At 46.4% G+C, this 23977-nt stretch overlaps 1 protein-coding gene across 2 annotated transcripts in view; it reads right to left on the bottom strand.

Moving 5' to 3' along the window:
- Positions 1-23977, bottom strand: part of PDIA5 (protein disulfide isomerase family A member 5) — a 127345-nt gene that overhangs the window by 99485 nt on the left and 3883 nt on the right. For both annotated transcript variants that reach the window (XM_074404235.1, XM_003941662.4), the window contains exons 2-3: positions 6445-6571; positions 3362-3449 (exon numbers count right to left, since the gene is read on the bottom strand). In XM_074404235.1, coding sequence (XP_074260336.1) covers positions 3362-3449; positions 6445-6571 — 215 coding nt within the window. The remainder of the gene's footprint in view (positions 1-3361; positions 3450-6444; positions 6572-23977) is intronic.

Below are 23977 nucleotides of genomic sequence, written 5' to 3' on the forward strand. Positions count from 1 at the left end.
GTCCTGGACACAGGATTGGGGAAAGGGAACAGAAACCTCGTAAGGGGAGAGAAAGGAGGACAGGAGATGACCTCCGAGACGGGATCGGCCCCTTCCAAAACGGGGATGGGGAGGGAGGCGCACAAAGGGGAAAAGACCCCCCTCAAAGACTGGAAGGCAATGCCCACCCCCATGCTTATAACCCAAACACTGGGCCTGGCAGCTTCTGGCATTTTCTGAAGCAGGCTCTATACAGACGAGAGTAACCTGAAAGATTCAACTCCACATTTCCCAGAAGATTCAACTGAAGCCCAGAGAGGGGCAGTGACTTGCCAAAGGCCCCACAGCGATTTGATGTCAGAGCCTAGGACTCAAAGCTGGGTTTTCTGACCGATAGTCCTACAAATTCCACTGCACCCTGTACTTCTTAAGGGTCAGAGCAAAACACCCATGGCCAGGGGCTCATTCACACGGCCAAAACCTTCTTCAGGTTCATCCTTACAAGAACCAAGGGCTCCTCACCCAGTAAATCGTTGCTGAATGAACAAGTACACCATTCCTCCCCTGCAGTTTCCTCCTGAACAACCCTGACCAGGTGAAAAACAACATCAGGAGAATGATGTCTCACGTGTAACTTGTATTTCCTATTCTCGAAAGAACTTTCCTTTACCCGATGCTTATCACAGACCTGGAAACAAGGCAGAATGCACATCGCTGTCCCATTTCACAGCTGACAAAAGAGACTCGGGTGACTGGCTTGCCCAGTGTCACAGGTCTAACGAGCAGTGCAGCTAACTAACTAGTTAGCAGGCAGCCCAGGCCCGCTCCTAAGCCTAAGGCTTTCTCCCTTATTCCACATACCTGCAAAGACACCTCAACACTGGAGCAGCATCTTTTCTCACCCCAGATGGTCCCTGTTCCCCTCACCCACCCTTTAAAGGGAAAAGCAGGGTGGCCTGTGCACTCCTGACCTTCCTGGTCACCCCCACTTCAAGCCCTGTCCCCATCCTAGCCACCAACCCTTCACGGGCAGGGCAGGAAGTAGAGCTGGAAAGGATGAGAGACAGGGGCCTCATCAGGGCCCATTTGAGGGAGGCGAGCTCTGGCTGGCTACTTGCTGTTTCATCGTAACAAGGATAAAGAAGAGAACATGGCCCCATGCCACCTACTCGCTCCTCAGCAGACAGCACCAGAAAGCAAAGTTCTCAACAGCACTTCTGCCCATCCCTGGGTGTGTCTCATTCATAGACCCATAGACACAGATTGGACACACTTAGGACTACAGCGAGAGCTGTCACTGCAGGGCTCTGTGGAGCTATCATGCGGGCTCCCCATGCCCTAATGATTACAGGCAAGTTTGGAAGTCTAGGAACAGGAGTGACCGAGCTGAAATAGAGATCGTCTTTTCTAACAGTGATCCGTGACAGCTGCCACATACAGTGGCCTGCATGGCCCACAGCCCAGAATTCTGAACCTTGGGCTACTCAGGAAATATTGTACCCTGCCTCTAATTTCAAACTCACACCCAGATATTCCTGCTTCCAACTTAATCCATTTTGGTTCCATAATTCACTTACTTATCCATACTGTTTTGACATTCAGTTTCTACTTCCTCTTGCAGGGATAAATTCAATACAGTGAGGCAACTGTATGGGATGGTCCATCCTTCTGCCTTAAGGTGAACTCTTTCAACCTCGAAAGTGCTTCCCTGCCCCAATTTTAATTTGAGCATGTCGAAATTCACAGGATGTTCTCATTGGCACTTTTATTGACTCCAGACATCATGTTTCCAAACATGAATCCTGAAGTTGAATCTCCGTAGTCTGTCTTCACCCACTACCCCGACCCCATTTAACTCAGGAAACTCACACTGCATGTTTTCCAGGCGGTTCTGGGGGCCCCACTCTACAGGCAGCTGCCTGCAGGGAAAGCCGGGGCACTGTGAACACGTGGTATTGTGCTCTGAGGTCTTTGCACCAAATGCAAAGTTTTTCTCAACCTTTCCAGGCAGAACTGAGGGGCTCTCCCTCCATACATATAGTCTGTGGTTTTGGCACCGTTCACCTGATGTTGTAATCACTGGGCTACGTGTGTGCCTTCTCTTCACACACTGAGCTCCTTGAGGATGCAGTTGTTCAACTGTGTATTCTCAAAGAATGCAGTAAATGCCCGGTAATGTCTGTTACATGGACCCAGGTCGAGGCAGCAACTAAGTCGAAGCTCCTCTGCCCATTTCTGCCACCTACAAGCCTCATAAGAACTCCCTACAATAAGCCTCCACTGGTTTGGCAGAACTGTTGTCATCTTCAGATATGGAAATTCCAAAGTGCCTTGCCTCCATCTAATAGGCTTTGTCACTTTGCCAGTCACAGAGAGCACAGCTGGTCAAATATGGGAGAAAGAGAGATGTCTAGAAGGCAAGCACATTTTTGGACCAACTATGAACTAGAATTAGCCAAGGGCTAAGATCTCACCTACTGCCTAGTGAGTAGCCTTTTCTGTTCCATTACCATCTGAATGAATCTGGAAGTATGAGGCCGGGCGCGTGCGTGCACAAACACACACACACACACACACACACACACACACACACACACAATACAGCACATACCACTTGGCTAAGACTTATTATCCTAGCTTCACTCAGTGCTTTGTTAAAATATGAATCTGCTTCAATGTTTTCTAACCACAGGCAGAACAAACTTGAGTTCATCAACTTATAAATCAGTTGTGTCCCAAGAATTCACTCGTAAAGTAGCCGTTTAGAACTCAGACTGAATAGAGAGAGGATTACACTGGAGTGGATGCCGTAAAATCTCTTAACCTGCAGGGTAGTAACAGGTCTTATGACTCTGGTCATAATAGATACATTTACAGGACTGGGCCACCTCAGGAGCCAAGGCACAGGTAGGTCGACCCACTGATTGCATGGTGGGCAGCAGAGATGTCTAGTGTAATGACCTGGGTTGGGGGTAGAGCTCATGGTTCTCCCTGCAGACTCACCACAGGCAAACCCCACTAGGTAACCCTGAAAATCACCTTGCCTCTCTGCGTATCAAGGCCACCCTCTGCAAGACAGGAAGGCCTCCTCTGCCACTCACCTCCCTCCAGGAAGACTGAAGAAAGCAACACAAGAAAACAGAAGAAAGTGAAACTCTATGGGAAAAGAAAAGAAAAGGGGCTGCGCTGGGAAGAAAGGGGCGGAAAGCCGGATACTCCCTCTTCCAGTCCGGAGGTGACCTCAAAGTATCACCAGAGGGAATCTTTCCAATGCATTCCCTCTCCCAGATTATTAATCAAGGGACAGTTCCCAGCCCCACCCATCAAAGCCGCATGTGCCCTCTGCCCAGCAGCCACCATGGCCCATGTCCCCAGGACATACCCACAATCCACCCAGCAGATGGTGCCTTGTCCTTTCACTGCCTGGGCCACTGTAGACAGTAACCTGAGGTGATTTTCAGCTGCCGCCTCTGCAAAAAAAAAAAAAAAAAACAAAAACAAAAAATTAAACACCTGTGCCCAAGAGCACTGAGCCACCTCTGCCATCTTCCCTCAGGGGTGAGGAAGAATGGAGACTTCCTTCCTGCAAGAATACTCCCAGCCCTTCTCAGAAACCCCTGATCTCACCATCCTCAGGGGCCTTTCTCCTGGACATAGAACCCCCAACTCACCCTGCCTTCAATCTACACCTCACACCTTACTCTTCCAAGAATCTCTCAGCCAGATCCTCAAGAAAGTCTCTGACTCATGCCTTTCTGGGATAAATTGTGAAAATTGCATAAACAATTACAATCCTATAATTAACATAAGTAACAATGTTGCTGACTCCACGTTCACCTGTCCTGGTGCCCCACCTGGGAGCTGACGACAGCTGGGATCAGATCCTTCCTTTACTAGTGTAGCACACACTCATCTAGGAGCTCAGTACAACCTGGTGATAAAAAGAGGTCTATACGTGACACTAGGTTCTGATGAGCCAATGCCAAGGACACCTAAGCCACATTTAAGCCCACTTTCCCAGAAGCCACTGGGCAAGAGCTGGTCCTGGCAACACCTCCAGGGGTCAGCTGCAGGAATGTGGACCATACCTTGGGACAGGATGGAGTGATTGCAAAAGAGGAAGACTTTCTTACTGGTGCAAGCGTCAGTCCTGACGGGTCAGGGCAAGGCACCCAGATACTTCTGGAGGAGGGCAGGGTCTTAGGGACAGAGCCTCAAGATTTCAGCACCGCCAGCCTGCAATGATCCACTGCAGAGTGGCTGTGGTCAGTGTTTCATTCTTGTGGCCAGCAGGCTCCTGAGTCACGTTCTCCTAGGTGACACCTGTGAGCTCACTTGAAAGGCCTGCCAGACAAACACTGGTGGGGAGAGTGATCTGCTGCTTTCTCCCGCCAAAAATCATACGATATGTCCCCAAGCCAAGCAGAAATGATGTCTGAATTATGTGCCACCGCAGATCGCCTCTTCTAGTGTGGATAATGGTAGCCATTTGTGAATATAGAGCATGCTGAGCCTTTCACAGAAGCAAACAAAAGTATTGCTCAAGAGACATGCACGAAGTCACTTGGAGGAGGCACTCCCAGGAAACCACAGTCAGGGTGACAGGAGGAGGGCGAGTCACTGAAGTGGAGAAAGCCATTGTTCCACCACTCAGACTGGGTTCTGGGAAGCAGGGGAGGGGGAGGAACAAACTAGAACAAGATAAAGTACCCCCTGCCCTAACCCTGCCTTTCAGCCATGGAAAGGGAGGTGCTAGTTGGAAGGATTGGAAGGAACAAAGAAAACCAAGTTTCTGTACTGCTCAAAAACTCTACTGAAGGTCACATGTCTCATGCAGCAGGCGTGGGCAAGGAGGCAGGAAGGTAAAAGAAGTGCCCAGGCCCCACCAGGCGATGAAAGCAGGAAGTAGGCTGGCAGGTGGGAAGCACTGGCAAGTGGGGGATTTACTCTCAATGGCTCGAGACAGGGTCAGGTGAGGGAAAGAGAACTCAGGTGCTACCTCCTGCCCTGCACGCTCCTGAAAACAGACCCCACCTTTCCACTCTCTAACTTCCCATAATGATTTTCTGGCCTCAGCCCCATTCTGGTCTCCAAGCCTTTCTGTCATTGCAGAATCAATACTCCCATCCTCCACCAGAGAAAATGAGAGGCAGCAAGGCACAGGGGACCAGCTCCCCACTGCTGTTTGGAAACCTCAAATCAGTCTGCTACTCCCAGCTTCAGTTTCCTCATTTGTATACTGGATGTCCTCTGACAACCTGCACTGCTTCCCTCATGGCAAAGGAGCACAGGAGACTGTATTATGATGAGCTTATATGATGGGATCTACCCCAGAGAAGGAATGGAGTGTGTCTGTCACTGACAATCGCTCTAGCTCCAACTCCAGGAGTATCCAAGGCAGCGAGCCACATGTTTTCAGGGTCCTGTGCCCCAGGCCTCAAGAGAACACTGCTTCCCCTTTCCCTTGATTTCACCCCTATTCTTGACAGCCGAGAAATGCTAGTCACACGTGAGGCTCCCAGCAACGCACTCAGCGCATATGTGCCAGACCCCCAGAAGGGGAAGCAGCAGCCGCAAGTGGCAATGAACACATCCCACATGCCAGGGATGCCTGGAGGATGCAGGCACGTCTGGAGCCTCTATCATCCCCCAGGTGCCAGTGAGTGCCGAGGCCAAGCTGCCGGGGAAAGCTGTGCCCGGAACCGGCCCAGCCACTGGCTGCTGCTTTTCCAGGGCCACAGAAAACTTGGCATCCTTAGAAGCAGCAAAAAAACACTTAACTCTGCTGGAACAACTTCAATAAAGTCGGCGTTCACCCTCCCCCAAAGTCACTGCCAAGAGCCAAGCAAACCTCTCTCCATCTGCTATGTCCTTGCCAGCCTCAAGGTCAAAAGAGAGGCAGGCCGCTGCCCCCAAGAAGTGCTGTGTCCCAAGCTTAGAGCCCACTCCAAATTCAGTCTTGCATCTGACCCCAGAGCAGGACAGATGGGCCAGGCAGGGGCAGGGCTGCCAGCTGGGGTGAGCATTCCCAAGCCTTGGGCCCATTCAGCTGGCAACAAACTGGCCTGGCCAGTTAATCAACAGCTCTGGCAAAGTATGCTCTGGCGGGGCTCAGCCCCACACCTGTACAAGAAGCCAGGATGTCCATCCCTGGTACCCGCCATAGTGACCCTCTGTCCTACTTCGCCCTCTCCCTCTTGAGAAGTGAGGGGCTTCAGACGACTTTATCAACAAACACTCATAAAAAGAAGTAGAACCATCCCCTGGTATCAGAAAGCGGCAGAGCTAATGCCCCTGTGCGCCTCGCCTCTGTCTTCTGAGGACAGCTGACAAACCCCATGTCCCTCGGACCCTCCCGGAGTCGTTTTTGTCCTAAGGTCTCCCGCCTCCCACTTCTGCCCCCCTCCTTCCCCTCTATCCTATCCTACCCGACAGTTGACCTCAAGGCCAGGAAGGGACACTCACCAGATTTGGAGTAAAGCACCAGTACATTATTCCGGGTTCTGAGCAGTTTTTTCAAGTCCTTGGGGTCAGAGATTCTCTCAATGAGCGAGGAGACCTTTGCAGAGGACAACCACGAAGGAAGGACCACCTGGGGATCAAGGAGCCGATGACCGTGAGTTCCAGCTTCTGGCTGAGCCCCAGAAGAATCAGCACCCACGGATACGCTGCCTAGAGCTGCTTCACTTCCAGAGGACGAAGGCAAACCAACACATCTCATGCACCACACCGACTTCACTCCAGGGACATTCCCCAGCCCACTCCCAGTCTCCCTTCCCCGCCACGAACTTTTATAAGGCTGTATGGACTGCAGATATACACAGTCAGCCCTCTATCTTGCACATTCTGCATCCACAAATTTGACCACTCATAGGTAGAAAATATTTGAAAAACATAAATATAATAAGAGAACAATAAAAAATACCAATAAAAACAATACAGTATAATAGCTATGTACATAGCATTTATATTGTATTTGGTATCAAAATAATCTAGAGATGATTTAAAGTATATAGGAAGCCATGCATAGATTAGATGCAAATACCACACCATTTTATGTAAAGCACTTGAGCATACATGGGTTTTGGTACCCTGTGGAGGCGGGATGCTAGAACCAATCCCTCAAGGATATCAAGGGAGGTTTGTATAAACATTCTGCATTGTTACACATGTCAAGAGCCCCCTGGGAGGTCAATGTCTGTCCATACTCCTCATGTTACCCCAATGCAATATGCTGGGGCAATGTAAAAACTTCATCCCATCTAGAAGCACCAAAGCATAAAATAAGCAGAGAAATAAGATCATCCCTTAATGCTCAGGGTGGGAATGGATGGGTGAGATGCTTTTAGCTTTTCTTACTCAGTCAAATGATCGCAGGAGGTCAGTCAACAAGAAATATGCCAACTCTCCCCCAAAGAACCCTGGAAAACTTCGGGAACTGGAGGTACCAGGGACCTCTGCAGGCACAATGAAGGGTGGACTAAAAGCAACTGGTAAGGGGTTACTGAAAGTGTGAATAAGGAGTAGACACAAAGCAGATCCCCTTGTTCAGACTGCACAGCTGGGCAACAGCCCCTTGCCCACCGGACAGAAGGCAAGAGGGTTACTATATGGAGATACTGAGTAAGAAAGGTTCTACTGGGAGATAACCCAGCAGAGGGTGGTAGGATGGCCCTCAAAAAAGACAAGGAGATTCAGAGAAAGTCTACAAACTGAACCTTGAGATCACTCATTCTACCAGGCTCCCAGCCCCCAGCATCTCCCTTCCCTTCTCCGGAATGCCACCTGCCAATCTTATTCCCCATGCAAGAGATAGAGAATTTTCCTCTGGGGAAACTGAGGAGCATAAGAAAAACAAGCTAAAGGCAGTGACTTGAAGATCCTCAATTGAAACAGCTAAGTTCCTGCTCAAATCTCCACTGTGAGGCTCTCACAGTAAACAAGCCTTCTCCACTCCCTCTGCACACTCACAGAGCTTCCAATCCATGTGCTAGTACTGGCCTTGCTCTTCAAAATAGACAGATAACGAAGGTTCACCAGTTATAAAAGACAGAGACCAGAACAAACCAATGGAAAGATAAAATGTAGAAGAAAAACAAAATTTAAAAAACAGAAGAAAACAAGAAAATCATTATCAGAGAAATAAAATGGTATATCCATAAAATAAGAATAGAATATTATAAAGAAAAAGAAATACTCAAAGAGAATCATGAAAAACTGTCACAGAAATAATGAGGGTTGAAAGTAGAATTGAAAAAAAAAAATCTAGAGAATACAACAGAAAGATCAATAAATTTAAAAGGACTTAAGAAAAATAACAGAATGGACCCATCAAGCACTAGAGCCAGATTAAAGGAACTCCAGGAAAACAAAAAGAAAAAGAAAAAAAACAACAACAAAAAAAAAAAAAAAGAAAAAGAAATTATCAAAAAATTAATTCAAAGCCTGCCACAGTGTCTCCTGCCTGAAGTTCCAACTACTCAGAAGGCTGAAGCTGTAGAATCACTTGAGCCCAGGAGTTCATGGCCAGCCTGGGCAACAGTGAGACTCAATCTTTAAAAAAAGCAAATAAATTTAAAATAATAATTCAAGAAAATGTCCCAAAACTGAAGGATATGAGTCTTCAGTTGTCAGGACCCAGCATCATGAATAAAAATACTCTTACCAAAATACATCACTGAAAATTTTCAGAATATTACCGACAAAGGGGAGATCCTAACCATTTCAAAGAAAGAAAAATACAACATACAAAAGACCAGGAATCAGAATTGGCCTAAGATTTTCATCAGCACACAAAAGACAATGAAGTGCTGGCTTCACAATTCTTAAGGCAAATGATTTCTAACTGGAATTCTATAACCAGCCAAACTATCTATCAATCATGAAAATAGACTTACTTGAACAGATGAAAGATACAAGATGTCTAAAATTTACCACGAGTATACCCTTTCTCAGAAAGATACTGAGACGCATTTTCCACTAAAACAAAAAAATAAATGAAAAATTAGAGACACAGAAACTAGGAAACAAAGAATTCAATGAAAGAGAAAGCAAGAGGATTACCACGTTGACGGTAATGAGAAATCCCAGGATGACAACTGTTCAACAGCCTGCAAAGCAGCCAGACCAGAACAGAGAGAGAACAGAGCTCATGGAGGAATGTGGTCAATAAAAAGAGGCAACCATAGCTTATTTGATATGCTTAATCAAACTGAGAGGAGTTTTAATTTCTGTCAGAAAAATTTTTTTTTAAAATAATCTGACCAAAATTCCGTATCTAATAAGTAGAGTCAGGATCTGAATCCCAGTCTTTCTAACATGCACATGGCGTCTCAGCCCCCCTCTTTGCAGCCAGAAGTCTTGAATTGAGTCTGAGCCATACCACTCAATAGCTAAGATGCCTAGCCAATGTCACTCAACCTTTTAGAGGCTTAGTGACTCCTGTCTGACATAGAGATAATGATACTTCCCTCGTGGGATTGCTGTGAGGATGAAATGGGGTAATTTATTGAACGTGTTTTATAAATCAGAAAACACTTCGAGAGTATCAGTTACCATAATATGTAACACAAACTTCCATCTCAGCAGAGAAGAAAACTGAAAGATGACCATATTCTAGTGTTTCTAAATATAATCTGCCCTTGAAATTCAAAGGTTCTCTCTTCTCAGAGTAAAATGAACCAGGAAGAAGTCAAGGAATGATTTCTCCCTCACTACATCCCGCAGAGCAGGGTAAAATGCCTGAGGACCCACTGCCCTTATGCAGGCCACCTTAAAAGCTTCCCAAAAAAAGTCTGCTAAATTTTATTATTATTACATGTTATCCTACTGCTCCCAGGGAGCTAATGGACTTCAGACTGAAAACTCCACAGCTCAATGCACATGATTAAAGGGAAAAAAATAATAATCTGTTGGAAAAACACATTGCCTCACTGCTCTGTTTTTAATCCTCAGATAATCTGACCAGTGGAGAGCAACAACTGCCTCAGGACTTTGACCTGTAGCCCAGAACCTCCTGAGGCTGGGAGCCACCCACACTTCTGGAACTGGGGAGAAGGAAAAGGGAAGGTGGAAGGGAGAGTGAGCTGCTCACCTGCCCAGGCAGTGCTGCATGCAGCTAAGTCGCAGCGACAGCACAGTGTCTATAAGAGAAACCACGAGAGCCTGAGGCTCACAGCATACCCTCAGCTTCCTTCCCATAAAACCCAGTCCATCCCTCAGGTCATCTAACCAAGGGCCGCTGAGATTAAACAAACCACTTTCCAGCCAGCCAGCCAAGCCCCGTACCCAGCGTTCGGCGTCATGCAGTAGAGAAGTTAAGGCCAACCAGAAATGGGCTGAGCAAATTTACTTTGCTTGAAAACCATCACTGGGCATGCTGCTGGGACTCACACTGGGCATCACCTACAGCCAAGCTGGTTTTGAAGCCTTATAAAGGGTCCATCTCCTCTGCACCCTCACCCTCACCCCCACCCCCAAGATTAAGAGCTCTGGAGGAGGCAGGGATCCTGCACAGGACCTGGCCCATTGAAAAGCCCTCAGAAAATGTTGCCCAGTATTATAAACATGACAAATTACACTTGTTACCACACTCCTGACCTTAGCAGAGGTCACCACTATCAGCATGTGATGGGTGAGTCCACAGCAGCCCTTGGGAGGCCCAGAAGGGACGAGGGAAACCAGAAAGACCACAGCTCGGGGGGGTGCGGTCTGGGCTGGAGCATGGTAGAAGGCAGAGGGGCAGGCTGGGCTCTTAAAAGCCTGCCCAAGGCCTGGCCTGGTGCAAGAAGGAAGTGGGAAGCATCACTGCCCAGTTAGCGGGGGAGTGAAAGGATGAACATCATATTGTTGAGACTCATCTGGCTGCGACTTCACACCGGGCAGCAGCCAGGGAGGCCAGAGGTGGAGGGCCCTGCTGGGTAGCTGCCAGAGTGGACAGACATGGATCAATGCAAAAGCCTCGGAGGGAAAAACAACAAAACCCAATGACTATTCACAGGTAAGTGAGGAAGAAAGAGAAAAAAAGTCTGAAGTGACTCCCAGAATTCTGGGCTGGGAGGCTGGAACGACAGCCAAAGAAGGAAGAATGGAGAAGCAGCAGTGGAGGAGGCTTTTCTCTTATATTGAGGAAGATAATAGGTTCAGGTTTTGGACAGGTGGACATTGAGGCATCAAATGCAGGCATCCTCCAGGTTGCAGGGTGAGCCACCAAGTAAATGAAGTCCCCATAGGCCGGGCTCAGAGGGAGGAGACAGGAAGCACCCTCAGTGAGGGAGAAGGCAGGACAAAGAGGGAGGTGGAGAGGGCTGCATCCACCGAGACCAGGGAGGGGACACTTCTAAAGGAAAGGGAGTGATCCAGAGTGGGGAGGGCCTGGGAAACGGCCAAAGGCTGTGAAGTCTGCAGGAACACTGGAGAGAATGTCCGTGGTACATGCGGCAGGAGCTAGAAGCCAGGCTGCAGAGGAGAGAAAGACTACCCGGCGCAGGAGCTGAGGTGGTAATCAGACGGTGTGAGGTGGTGCCACAGGGTCAGAAGAAGGATGGGTTGTCGGGTTGTCTCCCGTGAAGATGGGGGCGTGTGGGTGTTAGTGCGCCAGGAGAAGCAGGGCTTGCCTAGAGTGGCAGGATCTGAGAACAAGAGAGGAAAAATAATCTGGATAGGTTGATTCAGGGAGAATCCAAGGTGATGAGGTCCAAAGAGTTAAGACACTAACTGGGCTTCTGAGAAGGGGAAGGATGGAAGACCCCTCTGTGTCTGGCCTCAGACAGACCCTCACCCTAGCAAACAACCACAGAGGCAGACAAGTGGGAGCACTTTCCTCCCTCCCCATAAGCCCAAGGGGACTTTCCTCCTGCCACTTAACATTCTCCTTTCTCCTCTGCTTCAGTCTGTTTTAACCTTTCCAATGTGCACGCTCCTTCCTTTCCTTAAGATGCAGTCCCAGCAAGCCTCGGAGCACCTTGCCAAGAGCCTTACTGCAGACTTCTTAAGTTACAACCCACAAACCTTGATAACAACAATAACTACCGAAACAATAACAATGTTAATGATGCACAAACTGTCTGCTCCATTGTCAAGCCCTTTAGGGGGAAAGGGCAGAATTTGAGAAGTGCTTCCAAAGGCAGCCAGGGTTCCCTGCCAGCCACGGCATTCTTCCTGGGCTTGGCAGGCTCTTTACATTCGAAGTCGATCGCTCTAGAGGTAGAGGAGAGAAAAAAGATCCCCTTTGTTCACCATGCAAACTCCTTCTGACCTTCTCCAATAATTGCTTTCTTTCTGCTCACCAACCCTCAGCTTTAATAGTATTTACATCAGGGCTGAGCTGCCCCCACTGGCTGGGCTGAGACCCATAAAACATCTCCCTGGTGCAGGGCAGAATGCTGCCAGGAAAATGGCTTTCCCCCTCTCTGCTGCTGGGAAATAAAGGCCCCCAATGCCAGGTCCTGCCTACTATCAGCCAACCAGCACATCACTATCAGAGCACCAATGCCCCCAACCTCCAAACGCCCTTACAGAGCTTCACTGCACCCCTACCCCTGGAGCACCAGTCCCCTTCCACCACCCAATCCCTCCCCTGCCATCAGAGTACAGGCTCTCTTCAGAGCCCAGCAACACCAGAGTGCCCAGCACAGAGGTCTCACTGCCTGCCTCTGCCATGGCTGGAGGCAATGGTGTGGAGACTGAGTTCCTTCCTCATCTTCCAGACCCCCTGCAGTGCTCTGTAACAGGTGTCTGCTCATTCAGGGCCTGCCACACAAACCACCATCCCACTTAGAAGCCCACTTTCTTCTCCTCTCTCTGCAATCTTCCAGACACCACAGAAAGACCACCGGCTCAGAAGTCAGACAGACCCAGGGTAAATACAGGTGTCACCATTTGCAGTAAGATGACCTCAGGCCTGTTACTAGACCTCTGAGTGTCAACTCCCCACCTGCAAGGTGGAGAGGAGAATACCAGTGCCTGCCTTGCAGGGTGGCTCAGGACTGCAGGGGGAAAATGACAAAGAATCTAACAAAGTTTGGCATGCAGAAGCACAGAATAATCGTACTTCTCTGTATTAGCAAAACAACTTACAAGGGGAGCAAGAACAGCAGTAACACAGGGACCACCTCTTCCTCTCCAGGGGCCCTGGCTGCAATCAGGCAGGGCAGCAGGTCCAGGCAGGAAAGAGTGAACATGTACACACATTCAGCCACCAGAAAACCTGAATCATCACCAGCTGCACAGTGACCCAGACCAAGAGGTCATATGGCACATTTAGAGTACGTTTCCCAGGTTTCATACCCATTAACTCATTTACCTCTCACAATACCCCCGTGGGTGGGTACTTGCCTCATCCTACAGATGAGGAAACTGAGGCTCAGAGAGGTTATATTAATTACCAAGGTCACACAGTAGGTGAGTAACAGAGCCAGGACTAGAACGTGGGCCTCCTGACTCCTTCTTGTGAGGTTGAGGCCTTCTTCTCTAAACCCAAGCTCCCTGGACTGCTACAATGGATGCCACAACCCACACAGAAAAGGAATATCTCCTTCCAAGGCAGGGCCTGCTGAAGCAACCAGTAGAATCCCCCATCTCCCAGAATCCCAGGGCAAGGAGGGTTCCAGCAGTTTAGACTAACCCTCTGCTTTCTGCAAGCCCAGCAGATCCTAGAGTCTCCCAATGTTCCTGGGGCCAAGAGCATGAAGATCCTACGTGTGACAATCAGCCCAGGTCTGTTCCCAGCCAGAGGCTGTATGCAGGAAGTGTGTGGTCCTCTCCATCTGCTAACGTAGCACACACAAACTCCTCTCTTCACTTACCTCACTTAATGAGGCTGGTCGCCACCCAGCAGCACCATCAGATTAAAGAGATAAGAGTCCCAGCACGCTGGAAGATAATCAGGGAGAACAGTCCTTACCACATTACACCTCAGCTTTAAAAAGCTCCTCGTCTCTGGGGCGCGTGCCAGCACCCTCACATTCTCTATAACTGGCAAAGCCGTCTGTCATTATAGATTTACTATTCAACGCAGACCGTGAAGGAAGAGAGATTCAATTACGTAAAAGCAGCTTGCTAAAGGAGGCAGAAGCTTAACACTGAGGAAAAAGGGTGAAGGTGGGACTCCACCTCTTTTGCTCTGTCACCTGAAAAAAAGATACCCTTATGTTGAGAACTGGGAAGAAATGGGTTTAATTTGGTTTCACCCACACTTTGCTCAAAATCGTTTTGAAATGTCAGAATCTAAGTCTAGACTCATAAGAAGCTGGGACTCAGGGAGAAGATGAGGACCTGAGAAAACAGATGTGGCCCTGACGCCAAGGTCAAAGAACTTGAGCAGGCTGAGAATGTAGAGCCCGTGCTTGGGCAGAAAGAGCACCGTACTTGGAGACAGCACCCAGGTTTTGTGCTGACTTTGATTATTACTGGTTGTCAGCACTCCTCCTCCAAGTCTGCTTCCTCCTCTGGAAAACTGAGGAACTGAAAGTGACTTCCAAAGTCCTTCACAATCCTATCATTCGGTAAACCTGTTCTCATGACCACTACCAGAGAAGTACTAGGAGGTAATCACACCTTGCGAAGGAACCGTTGGTTCCCTGGGCATGTGGCCACTTGCAATAAAAGCCTCACTTCTCAGTCTCCCTTGCAGCAAATGTGGCCATGTTCCAGCCCCTGGAATGTAAGCATAAGTGTGATGTGGCAACTTTTAGAAATCGTCCCTAACAGACATCTGATGAGTCTTCTTAGTCCCTGCCACATTCCTGCCAGCTGGAATTTGGACAAGATGGCTGGAACTCAAGTAGCCACCTTGAGAAAATGAGGACGGACCTGCTAAAGAGGAGCTAACAAAACAGACGTTACCTGGGTCCCTGACACCACAAAGGGATATACTGGCCCTGGAATATCACTGTGCAGGCTTCTACCTGAGTGAAATAATGATCTTTTTTAAGGTGTTCTCATTCTGGGTCTTCTGGCACACATACAAATAGATCTTGAGTGCTCACTGCACAAAAGCTTTAACTAGGAAGAAATACAAACATCTGTTCCAATTGGGATATTTCAAAGTGCCTCACGCACCAAACCATGCATTAAACTTTAGATATTTTATTTAGAAGGAAGGAGACAGAGAGACTGTCAAGGGATGGATTTACCCCGTGTTCTTCGTAGTAGCCCAAATTTTCAGTGTGCCTGTTCTTATCAAGTACCTTGGTCACCTGGTGTGAGCTACCCACAAATGAAGGAAGAATTAGCCTGGGAATTCTCCAGTTTCCTTACCCCAGCCCTTTTTTGGTAAGAGGGCTACTGCTGGAGACAGAGAAGCCAGGACATCTCTTAACATTCAGATTTGAGATGGGCTAATTGGTTTCCCACAAATATAGAAATCCCCTCAAAATTCCTCACATAGCATCTTCAGCTTCCAGGTAGTCCTCCAGAGCCAGGGACTCAAAAATCTCCCAAGACCACTCAATTCAGGTGGACCCAGAAGGCTGTGGGAACTCAACATGCTAATATGTAGAAGTTCCATGTCCTATACCACACCCATATCATCTTGGAAAGCTCCTCATTAGAAACATTAAATCCCGCGCTGCCCACCCCACACACACACACACAACCGTCTCTCAGCCTATCACACTCTAAAGACAGCAAACGCGTCTCTTTTAGGATTCTCTAGGTGAAATATCCTAATTGCTCACATGTGACCTCAAATCCCCCACTGTCCTGAACGATCTTCCCTAGATACCACCATCTCAGTGATTCTCAGAGCTCTTCCTAATGCTCTGTTCCAGACTGTTGTAGCTCGAAAAGAGTAATGTGCCATTTTATACCATAATTTATTTTTAGAAATAAATAGGATCTCATAATTCAAAAATATAGGAAATTAATCTCAACACAAATCTTCAATGGTGGGTAACAGTTTAAAAAAATAAAAGGTTGAGAAACACCATTAGTGAATCTCTTATAATATGGAGCCCAACTATTATATATACTGCTGGCAGAAACCTCAACAAGTACAATTATTTTGGAAAGGTAGCTGGCATAATTTATCATGTATCTCTAAAGTATTTATGCTCTTTGACGTGGTAATTCCACTTCTAGGAATGTGTCCTGAGGAAATCAGCAGAGATCTGACACAGATATGACTCACAACCATCCTACTCGTAAGAGTTAAAACCTATATACAACCGAGTGTCCAGCAACAGTGGAATGGTTACAAAAATTAGAGTAAACCACTCAATAGAAGAATAAGTCATTCAGATGGTATTTTATTTAAACGGTGTTTTTAAAGACTTTGTAATGCAAAAATATTTGCTTTAATGTTGTCTTTCAAAATAGAATTCAAAATATACATGGTATATCCACAACAAAAGTATGCTTGGAAAAACACTGAAGATTTGCCCTTGGATAGTATTTATTCTTCCCCTTTCTCTATTTTTCAACTTGCCATAATAAGCATGGCCAATTTAAATGTTTAAAGAAAAAAATCACCACAATTTGGCTACCATTATGAAAAAAATTAACTGTCTCAAAGTACCTCCCCGCCAGAAAATGTAATTTTACAGTGGGGAAAGATGGCAGAAACCCCCTTAACTAAGCGACCAACATTAACACCACCAGTAATGGGTCAAATTGACATTGGGTGCGCCCTGATAACAATGCACTAAATGAAAACATCATCAAAAACCAAATTGAGGAAAATTATTAAAAAAATGTTAAGGTCACAAAAGACAGAGACTGAGGAACTATTCCAGATTAAAGGAAACTAAAGAAGCGCAATTAAATGCAGTGTGTGATTTTGGTTTGGGTCCTGAACCAAATACTACCTTCCTAGTTTTGATCATTGTACTATGCTTACATAAGACGATATCTTTGTGTTTTAGGAAATACTATTTAGAGGGCAAAGAAACATCATATAAAAATTTTATATATGTAGAGGAAGAGTAAGATAAAAACAAATGTGATAAAATACTAACATTTGTGGGATCAAGGTAAAGGGCATATGACAATCCTTTGGATTCTTGCAACTCTTCTATAAATTTGATGTTATTTCTAAATACAAGTTAAAAGGAAAATAACACGCCTAAAAAAAAAGAAAGGAAGAACACAGCCAGATAGTGCCCCCAGCTCTTGCATGGGCCTTCTGATTCCTCCCCACCCAGCGCTTGCTTGGTGCCCCTTCCCACCTTTGTACAGTGCTTATCTGTCCTTCTGCACTGCTAGATGACTGTCTGGCCTCCGTTCATATGACATTGTGTGGTTTGCTTTTCTTCATGACTATTATATGGAATCTGCAAAGTACTTAGCATGCAACACATACCTAGCAAATACTTGTAGAATGGCTTTGATGAGAGATGTAAGAAAGAACACTAATTTTAAAATATACATACTGTATGCCCCTTAAAAGGGTAAATTTTAAGCATCTGCCAGGAGACACTATAGCTAAACACCACTCTTCACCAAGAGTGAGGGCCTAAGCTTAAATCAAGCTTGGGGATCTCATCACCAATGCTTCCCAATGTTCACATGTCTACCTGGCAGCCTCTGAAATAAAACCAAGCGCCGCCATGAGACCCTGAATGATGGTGATTGTGTGTGTGTGTGTGTGTGTGTGTGTGTGTGTGTGTGTGTGTGTGTGTGTGTTGGGGGGGCAGTATGCGGTGTGTGGTGGGAGAGGAGGAGGCTAGCCCTGGAACATGAGACCCTTGGCTAGTAGCAGCTGAGGGAAATAACTGTGCTTATTAACAAAGGGAAATCCAAAAGCACCTGGCAAGGAACGGAAACCAGGAGAGGATTTTTTAATTCCAAATCCAGGGCCTAGGGATTAGCCCATGATAACAGTAACAGCTGAAAGTAGAGTGCTTATTGTGTGGCCAGCAGTGAGATAAGCAGTTCCCGTGCTATCTGACTTAATTATCTTGACAAGGGTATGAAGTAAGCACTCTTATTGTACCCATTTTGTAGATAAATAACCCGAGACTAAGAGGAGTTAAGAAATTTGCTGAAGGTCACACAGCAAGTAAGAGAGCTGTGATTCAGATCCAAGTCTGGTAGACTCTAGCACCAGAGTTGAAGCCTAAGGAAGACAGATTCCCAGAGCCACACACACCTTACTGCTTGCTGCTGTAAATACGAAGCCAGCTGTATTTCTTACATTTCACTTCCTTTAAAAAGCCACACCTTATATTTGGGGCTAGGCAGCACAGTTTCTCCCCTCTTGTATTCCCCATGGCACAAACGTGGCTGTCAACAATGGACAATTCAGGGGCAGGGCAACTTATCTGAGAGCTTATGAAAACAGGTTTTCTTATCCTGAAATTGCAACTGCAGTGCATTTAGCCAGGACTTAAGTCCCTAAAGCTTTTAATATTTTGGAAAACCTCTTCTTGAGCCAAGAAGGCTCTGGATCACTGCCAGCTTGGTGTGCCAGGCCTGTTAACGAGGAAGAATGGTAGAGGGAACATTGAATCAGGCAGCAGGGAGGGAGGAAGAGCAGGTGAAGTCCCACTCTGGAAATCAACTCTGCCTCCAAGCTCTGCTAACACTGACAAGAAAATAACAACTCAGTGCTCGTGATCCACAGTGTACATACATGCCTTTACACACATTATGTCATTTCAACCTCTAAAGTTGGGGGTCTATGTCACTGTTTCCACCCTTCAGGTCTCAACACAAGAGTCTAGTCATAAAATCAGTGAGTCATACTAGCATTTTTTTAAAATTACATTGACTAGAAAACACCAGTGAGTAGCACAGGTAGAAACACAATGCATTCAGTGAACCCAATATGTACTGGGTTATACTGTAAAATGTATAACTGCTCTTGCAGGAGTTGAAAAACTGTCATAAACAATCAGTGTTTATAGGTGAAGGTGGTACTATCCCCACTTTAGAGATGTGAAAACTGAGGCTCAAAGAAGGGATTTGCCTCAGATCAAGCCTAAAACAGTAGAGCCAGGACCCCACAAGGACAGATCTGATGCTTTCCTCTTCACCTGTCAATGTTAATAGTTCCCACAGACATCCCTGGAACATCATTCACTCCCTGTTGCTCCACCCAGAATAATACTCGAGAGGCTGGCAAGTCTGCTGTCCCTTCCAATCTAGCTATTGAGCGTGACCTGCTGAAAAGAGGTCAACCTGATCCATCTTCCCTCTGCTACCAGCATGCCCACAAACCCCCACATCCTTTCAGAGAAAAGCACGTGATCAGGCCAAGTGACACCGAGCAGACAACGGTGACACAGCTCCAATGTGAGCAGAACTGATGCCACACACTCAATCAAGAGCACCCACCTCGGTTGGCAAAATGCCACCAGTCACTAACATTAACTTTGAAATGTGTCTGGTTTTGTGCTACACCACAGTGCTCACTATTGCGAGAATACAGATTCCTGGACTTTATTCTTAAAGAAAAACACCTCAAGGGGCTGGCAGCCCAGGAATCCTTTTTACACATATCTCCTTAAGGTGAAGAAACTCCACCACTGACTCATCTTTTAAAAACCCTCTCTCTGGACCCCATATCACTCCCCTCTCCACTCACAGCCAGAATTTTCCATCTCCCCCACTCCTCCCATCCTCCTCCCTCCTTCCATGTCTCATCCCTCTGAAATCTGCCCCTCCCCACCCCCACCAAAAAGGCTCTTGGTGAAGTCTCAATAATGACCTCCCTGTAGATAAACCCTACAGGCACTTCCAGTTCTCACCTTGTTTGGCCTCCTGAAGAGAATGGGGACACGTGGTTCCCTCCTGCCTCTCTGGCCATCATTCCTTCCTTCTTTGTAAACCCTCCTCTCCCCAGCATTTAAATGTTGAAGTTCCACGGCTCACTCAGACTACCCTCTCTTCCTACCCTATATGGTGCCCCAGGTGACTTCACCCACTCTCCTGAACAGCACCCCTAAATGAACACCTCCAGCTTCCCTTCTAAGTAACACATCCTTACGTCCTGCTCACTCAGTGGTTCTTAACTGCAGTCAAATATAATTCTAAAATGTTAAAAACCTAATTCTCATACAAACAGGTATTGAGCATATTTCCAAGTTCTACTTAACTAATAAGAGACTCTAAAAAAGAGGATATAATCCTGATATAAGATTGCTAAAACTGGTTAATGTTCTTCAGGGCAATAATCTTTGTGTTTCTCTTCTTTACCAAACAGAAATCATTTGCATCCTACCTAACTTTACAAAGTATGGGTCATAAAAAATAATAAACATCGAGTTATGTCACCGAAAGCACAGCTGGTCCTTAGGTGGTTTCTATAAAATACAATACTCTAGTATGATACTAAAAGGTTACAAAATCATCTTTTAGTTCTAAGTTTTAGATATTTTTTCCCCACTGGAACCTATGAATTTGGATGGAGAAAAATGACATCTTTATCTTCACTAACCTCTAACTGAATTATGAATGTATTTATAAATGTATAAATGCTTTCTACATTTATGAATGTAGGTAACAAACTGCAATAGTAATTAGAGTAGCAGTGTCTGTGACTTTGCCACCAACAGAAATCATATTTTCTTATCACATTATAAGGTACCTTGAAACACTGTGTATGCTTATCACTACTTAAAATTACGGAAGTTATCAAACCTGTATCTTCGATCTTTTTATATGATGCATTATAAACATAAATATTATTTTATCACAATCTTGTTATATTTTGATAACTGTATTTCAATATAACTGCTTTCTTTGTAATTCTGTGTATTCTACTTTATACATTTAAAAACAGTATTCTAAGAAAGGCCTGGAGGTTCTCAGAGAGGCCTTTCCTGACTCCTTGAATTAGGTTAGAGATCCCTGTTATACATCCTCTTACCACATTATATTAACATTTTCTCTTTCCAGCACTTACTACATGAATTAAATAATTAATCAGTGGCTATCCCACCAGGCCATGAGAGAAAGGGATGGTGTCTATCTTATTTATGGTTATCCCCAATGCCTTAGCATGAGGCCTGGTTCATAAAAGATTCTCAAGGAAATATCCATTGGGGGAAAAAAAAAAAGAAGTATCTGTTGAATGAATGAACACCTGCAGCACATGTAGGATGCTGGTGCTGGTCCACCTTCCTTTGAAATAGGGGGCATGTACCCCACTCTGCCCGGGACCCAGCAAGAATACACCTGGTGATGATAACAAATCTACTTGTTCCTCAAGACCCTCCCTGCCTGGTCCAACAACAGAGCTTTCCTACCAGGCCCACATCTGGGCTCAGATACTGGATCACCTTTATGTTTAAGCCCTAGCTTGCAGCCTTCAACCTTGATCTTCATCAACTTCTTCCAACAAGGATTAAAGGATCTGCTCACGAATTCAAGAAATCTGCCTACGCCAAGGGGTTGGAGGAACTGTAAGATTCTTTGTGGGGAATGGACACTCCCGCCCCGCACTCCCATAGCTGTAATGAGTTAGAAACTCTGAAGCTGGACACAGGCCCACCATCATACCATCCAGGAATGGAAAGTGCATCAAACTGGGGCCTCAGTGTGACTTTGAGGAATAAAGGTTATTTTAACCCCACATTCCACGAGTGTCTTCAACCCCTCAATGCAAAAATCACAGGGCTAATTATTTAGAAGTGGTTGCAAACTGGTATGTGGAAAGAGACCCTGTTGATGTAGGGTGGCCATAAGGGACAGTGAACTGGAGCTTCTCAGGGGAAGGATATGATCAGCATGTGCCTGGCATCCCCGTCCCATGCCAAAGTCACCAGGGAGCAGCTGAAAAGCAAGTTTCAGGGACACTTCTGGAAAATGGCTGCCAGTGCAGCTGCTTACACATTCAAGCCAGGCCCTGAGACTGTGACTGTGGTCCCACCTATCTCTTTATGCCTTTATGCCTTTACCTTCCAGGCCACAGACGCCCCAACCTCATCTACCAGCATGTCGCCTTCCACCTCGCTGTCCAGCCACCTGTCCCTCTCCAGGGAGTAATCAGCTAGCCTACTCACCTCATCAAGTTTACATGGGGCTCAAAAGCACACTGATGTGAAATATATAGAAATGCTATAGAGGTGGGGGTAACAAATAAACCATCCCAAGTCCAGGTAATGTGGAAGAACCTCAGCCTCTCCTTATACCCCATGCATTCATTTCTGGCCCATCGTCACTCAGACAGCCTCAAAAGCTACCACAACCACCACAAAAGACACAGAGCCTGACAGAACAAAACCACAAAGCTGGGGCAAAACCCTCCAGGGATATGGTGTCTTCATTGTCAAGAGAAGATCTACTTTCAGAAGAAAGGGGAGAGAAACCAAGTGCACTTACATCCTGAACCCCTCTGCACACCGCCCCCGACCTGGGATCTCTGCAGCAGCCTGGCAGAGAGGGTGCAAGGAGGAAGTCAAGAGCTCAGCTCCAAGCAACTCCCATGGGGAGAATCCTAGCAGCACTAGGGGCCCCGTTACCTGACATTCAAATCATGCAGCCTCTCTCTGGCCCTTCCCTGCCCACCTCCTGCTCTTAACTGACTTCCCCATCATCTCTTACTCAACAACTGGCAATGACTGCTGAGACTTCCAGTGACTGAGCACCTTCACGTGCCAAGCACTGTGCTGGGTACTTCCTGTATTTTTTCTAATCCTTTCAACACTGCAAGACGGATATCATTACCACCACTTACAAACAAGAAAACTGAGGCAGGGCCCAAGGTCACACAGCTCCTGAGTGTCTAGCTGGCTAAAAGCCCGTGTTCTGTCCACTACATCACACTTGAATTTATCTTGTAGGTAACAGAGAGAAAAGTAAGAGGATGAAAGTGTTGTTCTGGGAAAATTAATCCAGTCTCTCCCCCTCCTACCCAACCCTACATGTGGCCTGATTGATCTTGTTATTAAAAGGGTAGCTTTCATCATGTCTCCCCATTACCTACAGAATCAAGTCCCCATGGCTTTGCCAGGCATTTAAGGTTCTTTACGATCCACTTTTTCAGTCTTATTCCCCTCAGCCCCAGACTCAAACCCTCCCTCCATACAGCCTGGCCTATCATTCCTCATTTCCTATGTCTCTGGCTTGGAAGGTTTCCTTCTCTGCCTGTGACATTAGTTCCAACGGCCAAACACGGACAGGGCCAACGACATGCCAGGCCCTGTGCTAGGTGCTGGGCACACCACAGCCAGGACAGGAGGCTCCCTGCTGTCTGCCCTCCTTGTGACGCCAGCTCACACCTTGCTGTTTCCTGGGGCCTTCTCTGGTCACTCGGTGTCCCACTGCCTGGCCCCATTCTGAATCCCCAGCATACGGGGCTGCTGCTCTTATGGCACTCAGCCACACTTCCACCTTATATGCAGGTCTGTTTTAAGACTTCCACTGTAATGTGTTTATTTCTGTGGGAAATGTGCACTCCAGGTTCCAAACAGCATTTTAAATGGCAATTTGGTCCTCAGGCCAGCCCACAAAAGCCTATTAAATATATAATGGTCCCAGAGACGTACAGAACCTAAATAAGTGAAATAAGTGTACCTTAAAAACTCTACAGGAGAAACCAGGAGCCAAAATCTGCCTCCTGCACCTCCACCCACTGCCCTCCAGGGTCTGAGCTTCAAGCAACCATCAGGGGCATAGACAGAGAAGCAGGCGGGAGATGGAGGAGTGGGAAGAACCCAATTTATATTCAGCAGATCTGGCTCTACTCCCAGCTCTGCCTTCACTAACTGGGTGGCCTTGAGTGAGTCCCTTCCCTCCCTAAGCCTTGCCATTCTCTTATAAAATGAGAAGGCTAAGTTAGATCACTTCTGAATCTCACAGATCAGCATAATATATATTTTTAAATATAGATATGCAATATGGATTTTATATATTAAAAATAAATGTTATCAAGAAGGGACTTTTAAAAAGAAATCACAATATGCTACAACAGGTCTTATTTTACAACCAGGGACTCTGAAACCCCCTTCCCCCAAAATATATCATGTCAGAAAAACTGACAAGTTTTTAAACTGAAAACATTTAGATTCATGAAAAAAAAAATTTGTTATTATTTTTCAAGTTTGACTACAGACCA

The sequence above is a fragment of the Saimiri boliviensis genome, chromosome 8, assembly GCF_048565385.1.
Source record: "Saimiri boliviensis isolate mSaiBol1 chromosome 8, mSaiBol1.pri, whole genome shotgun sequence".
In the NCBI taxonomy this organism is placed as follows: Eukaryota; Metazoa; Chordata; class Mammalia; order Primates; family Cebidae; genus Saimiri; species Saimiri boliviensis.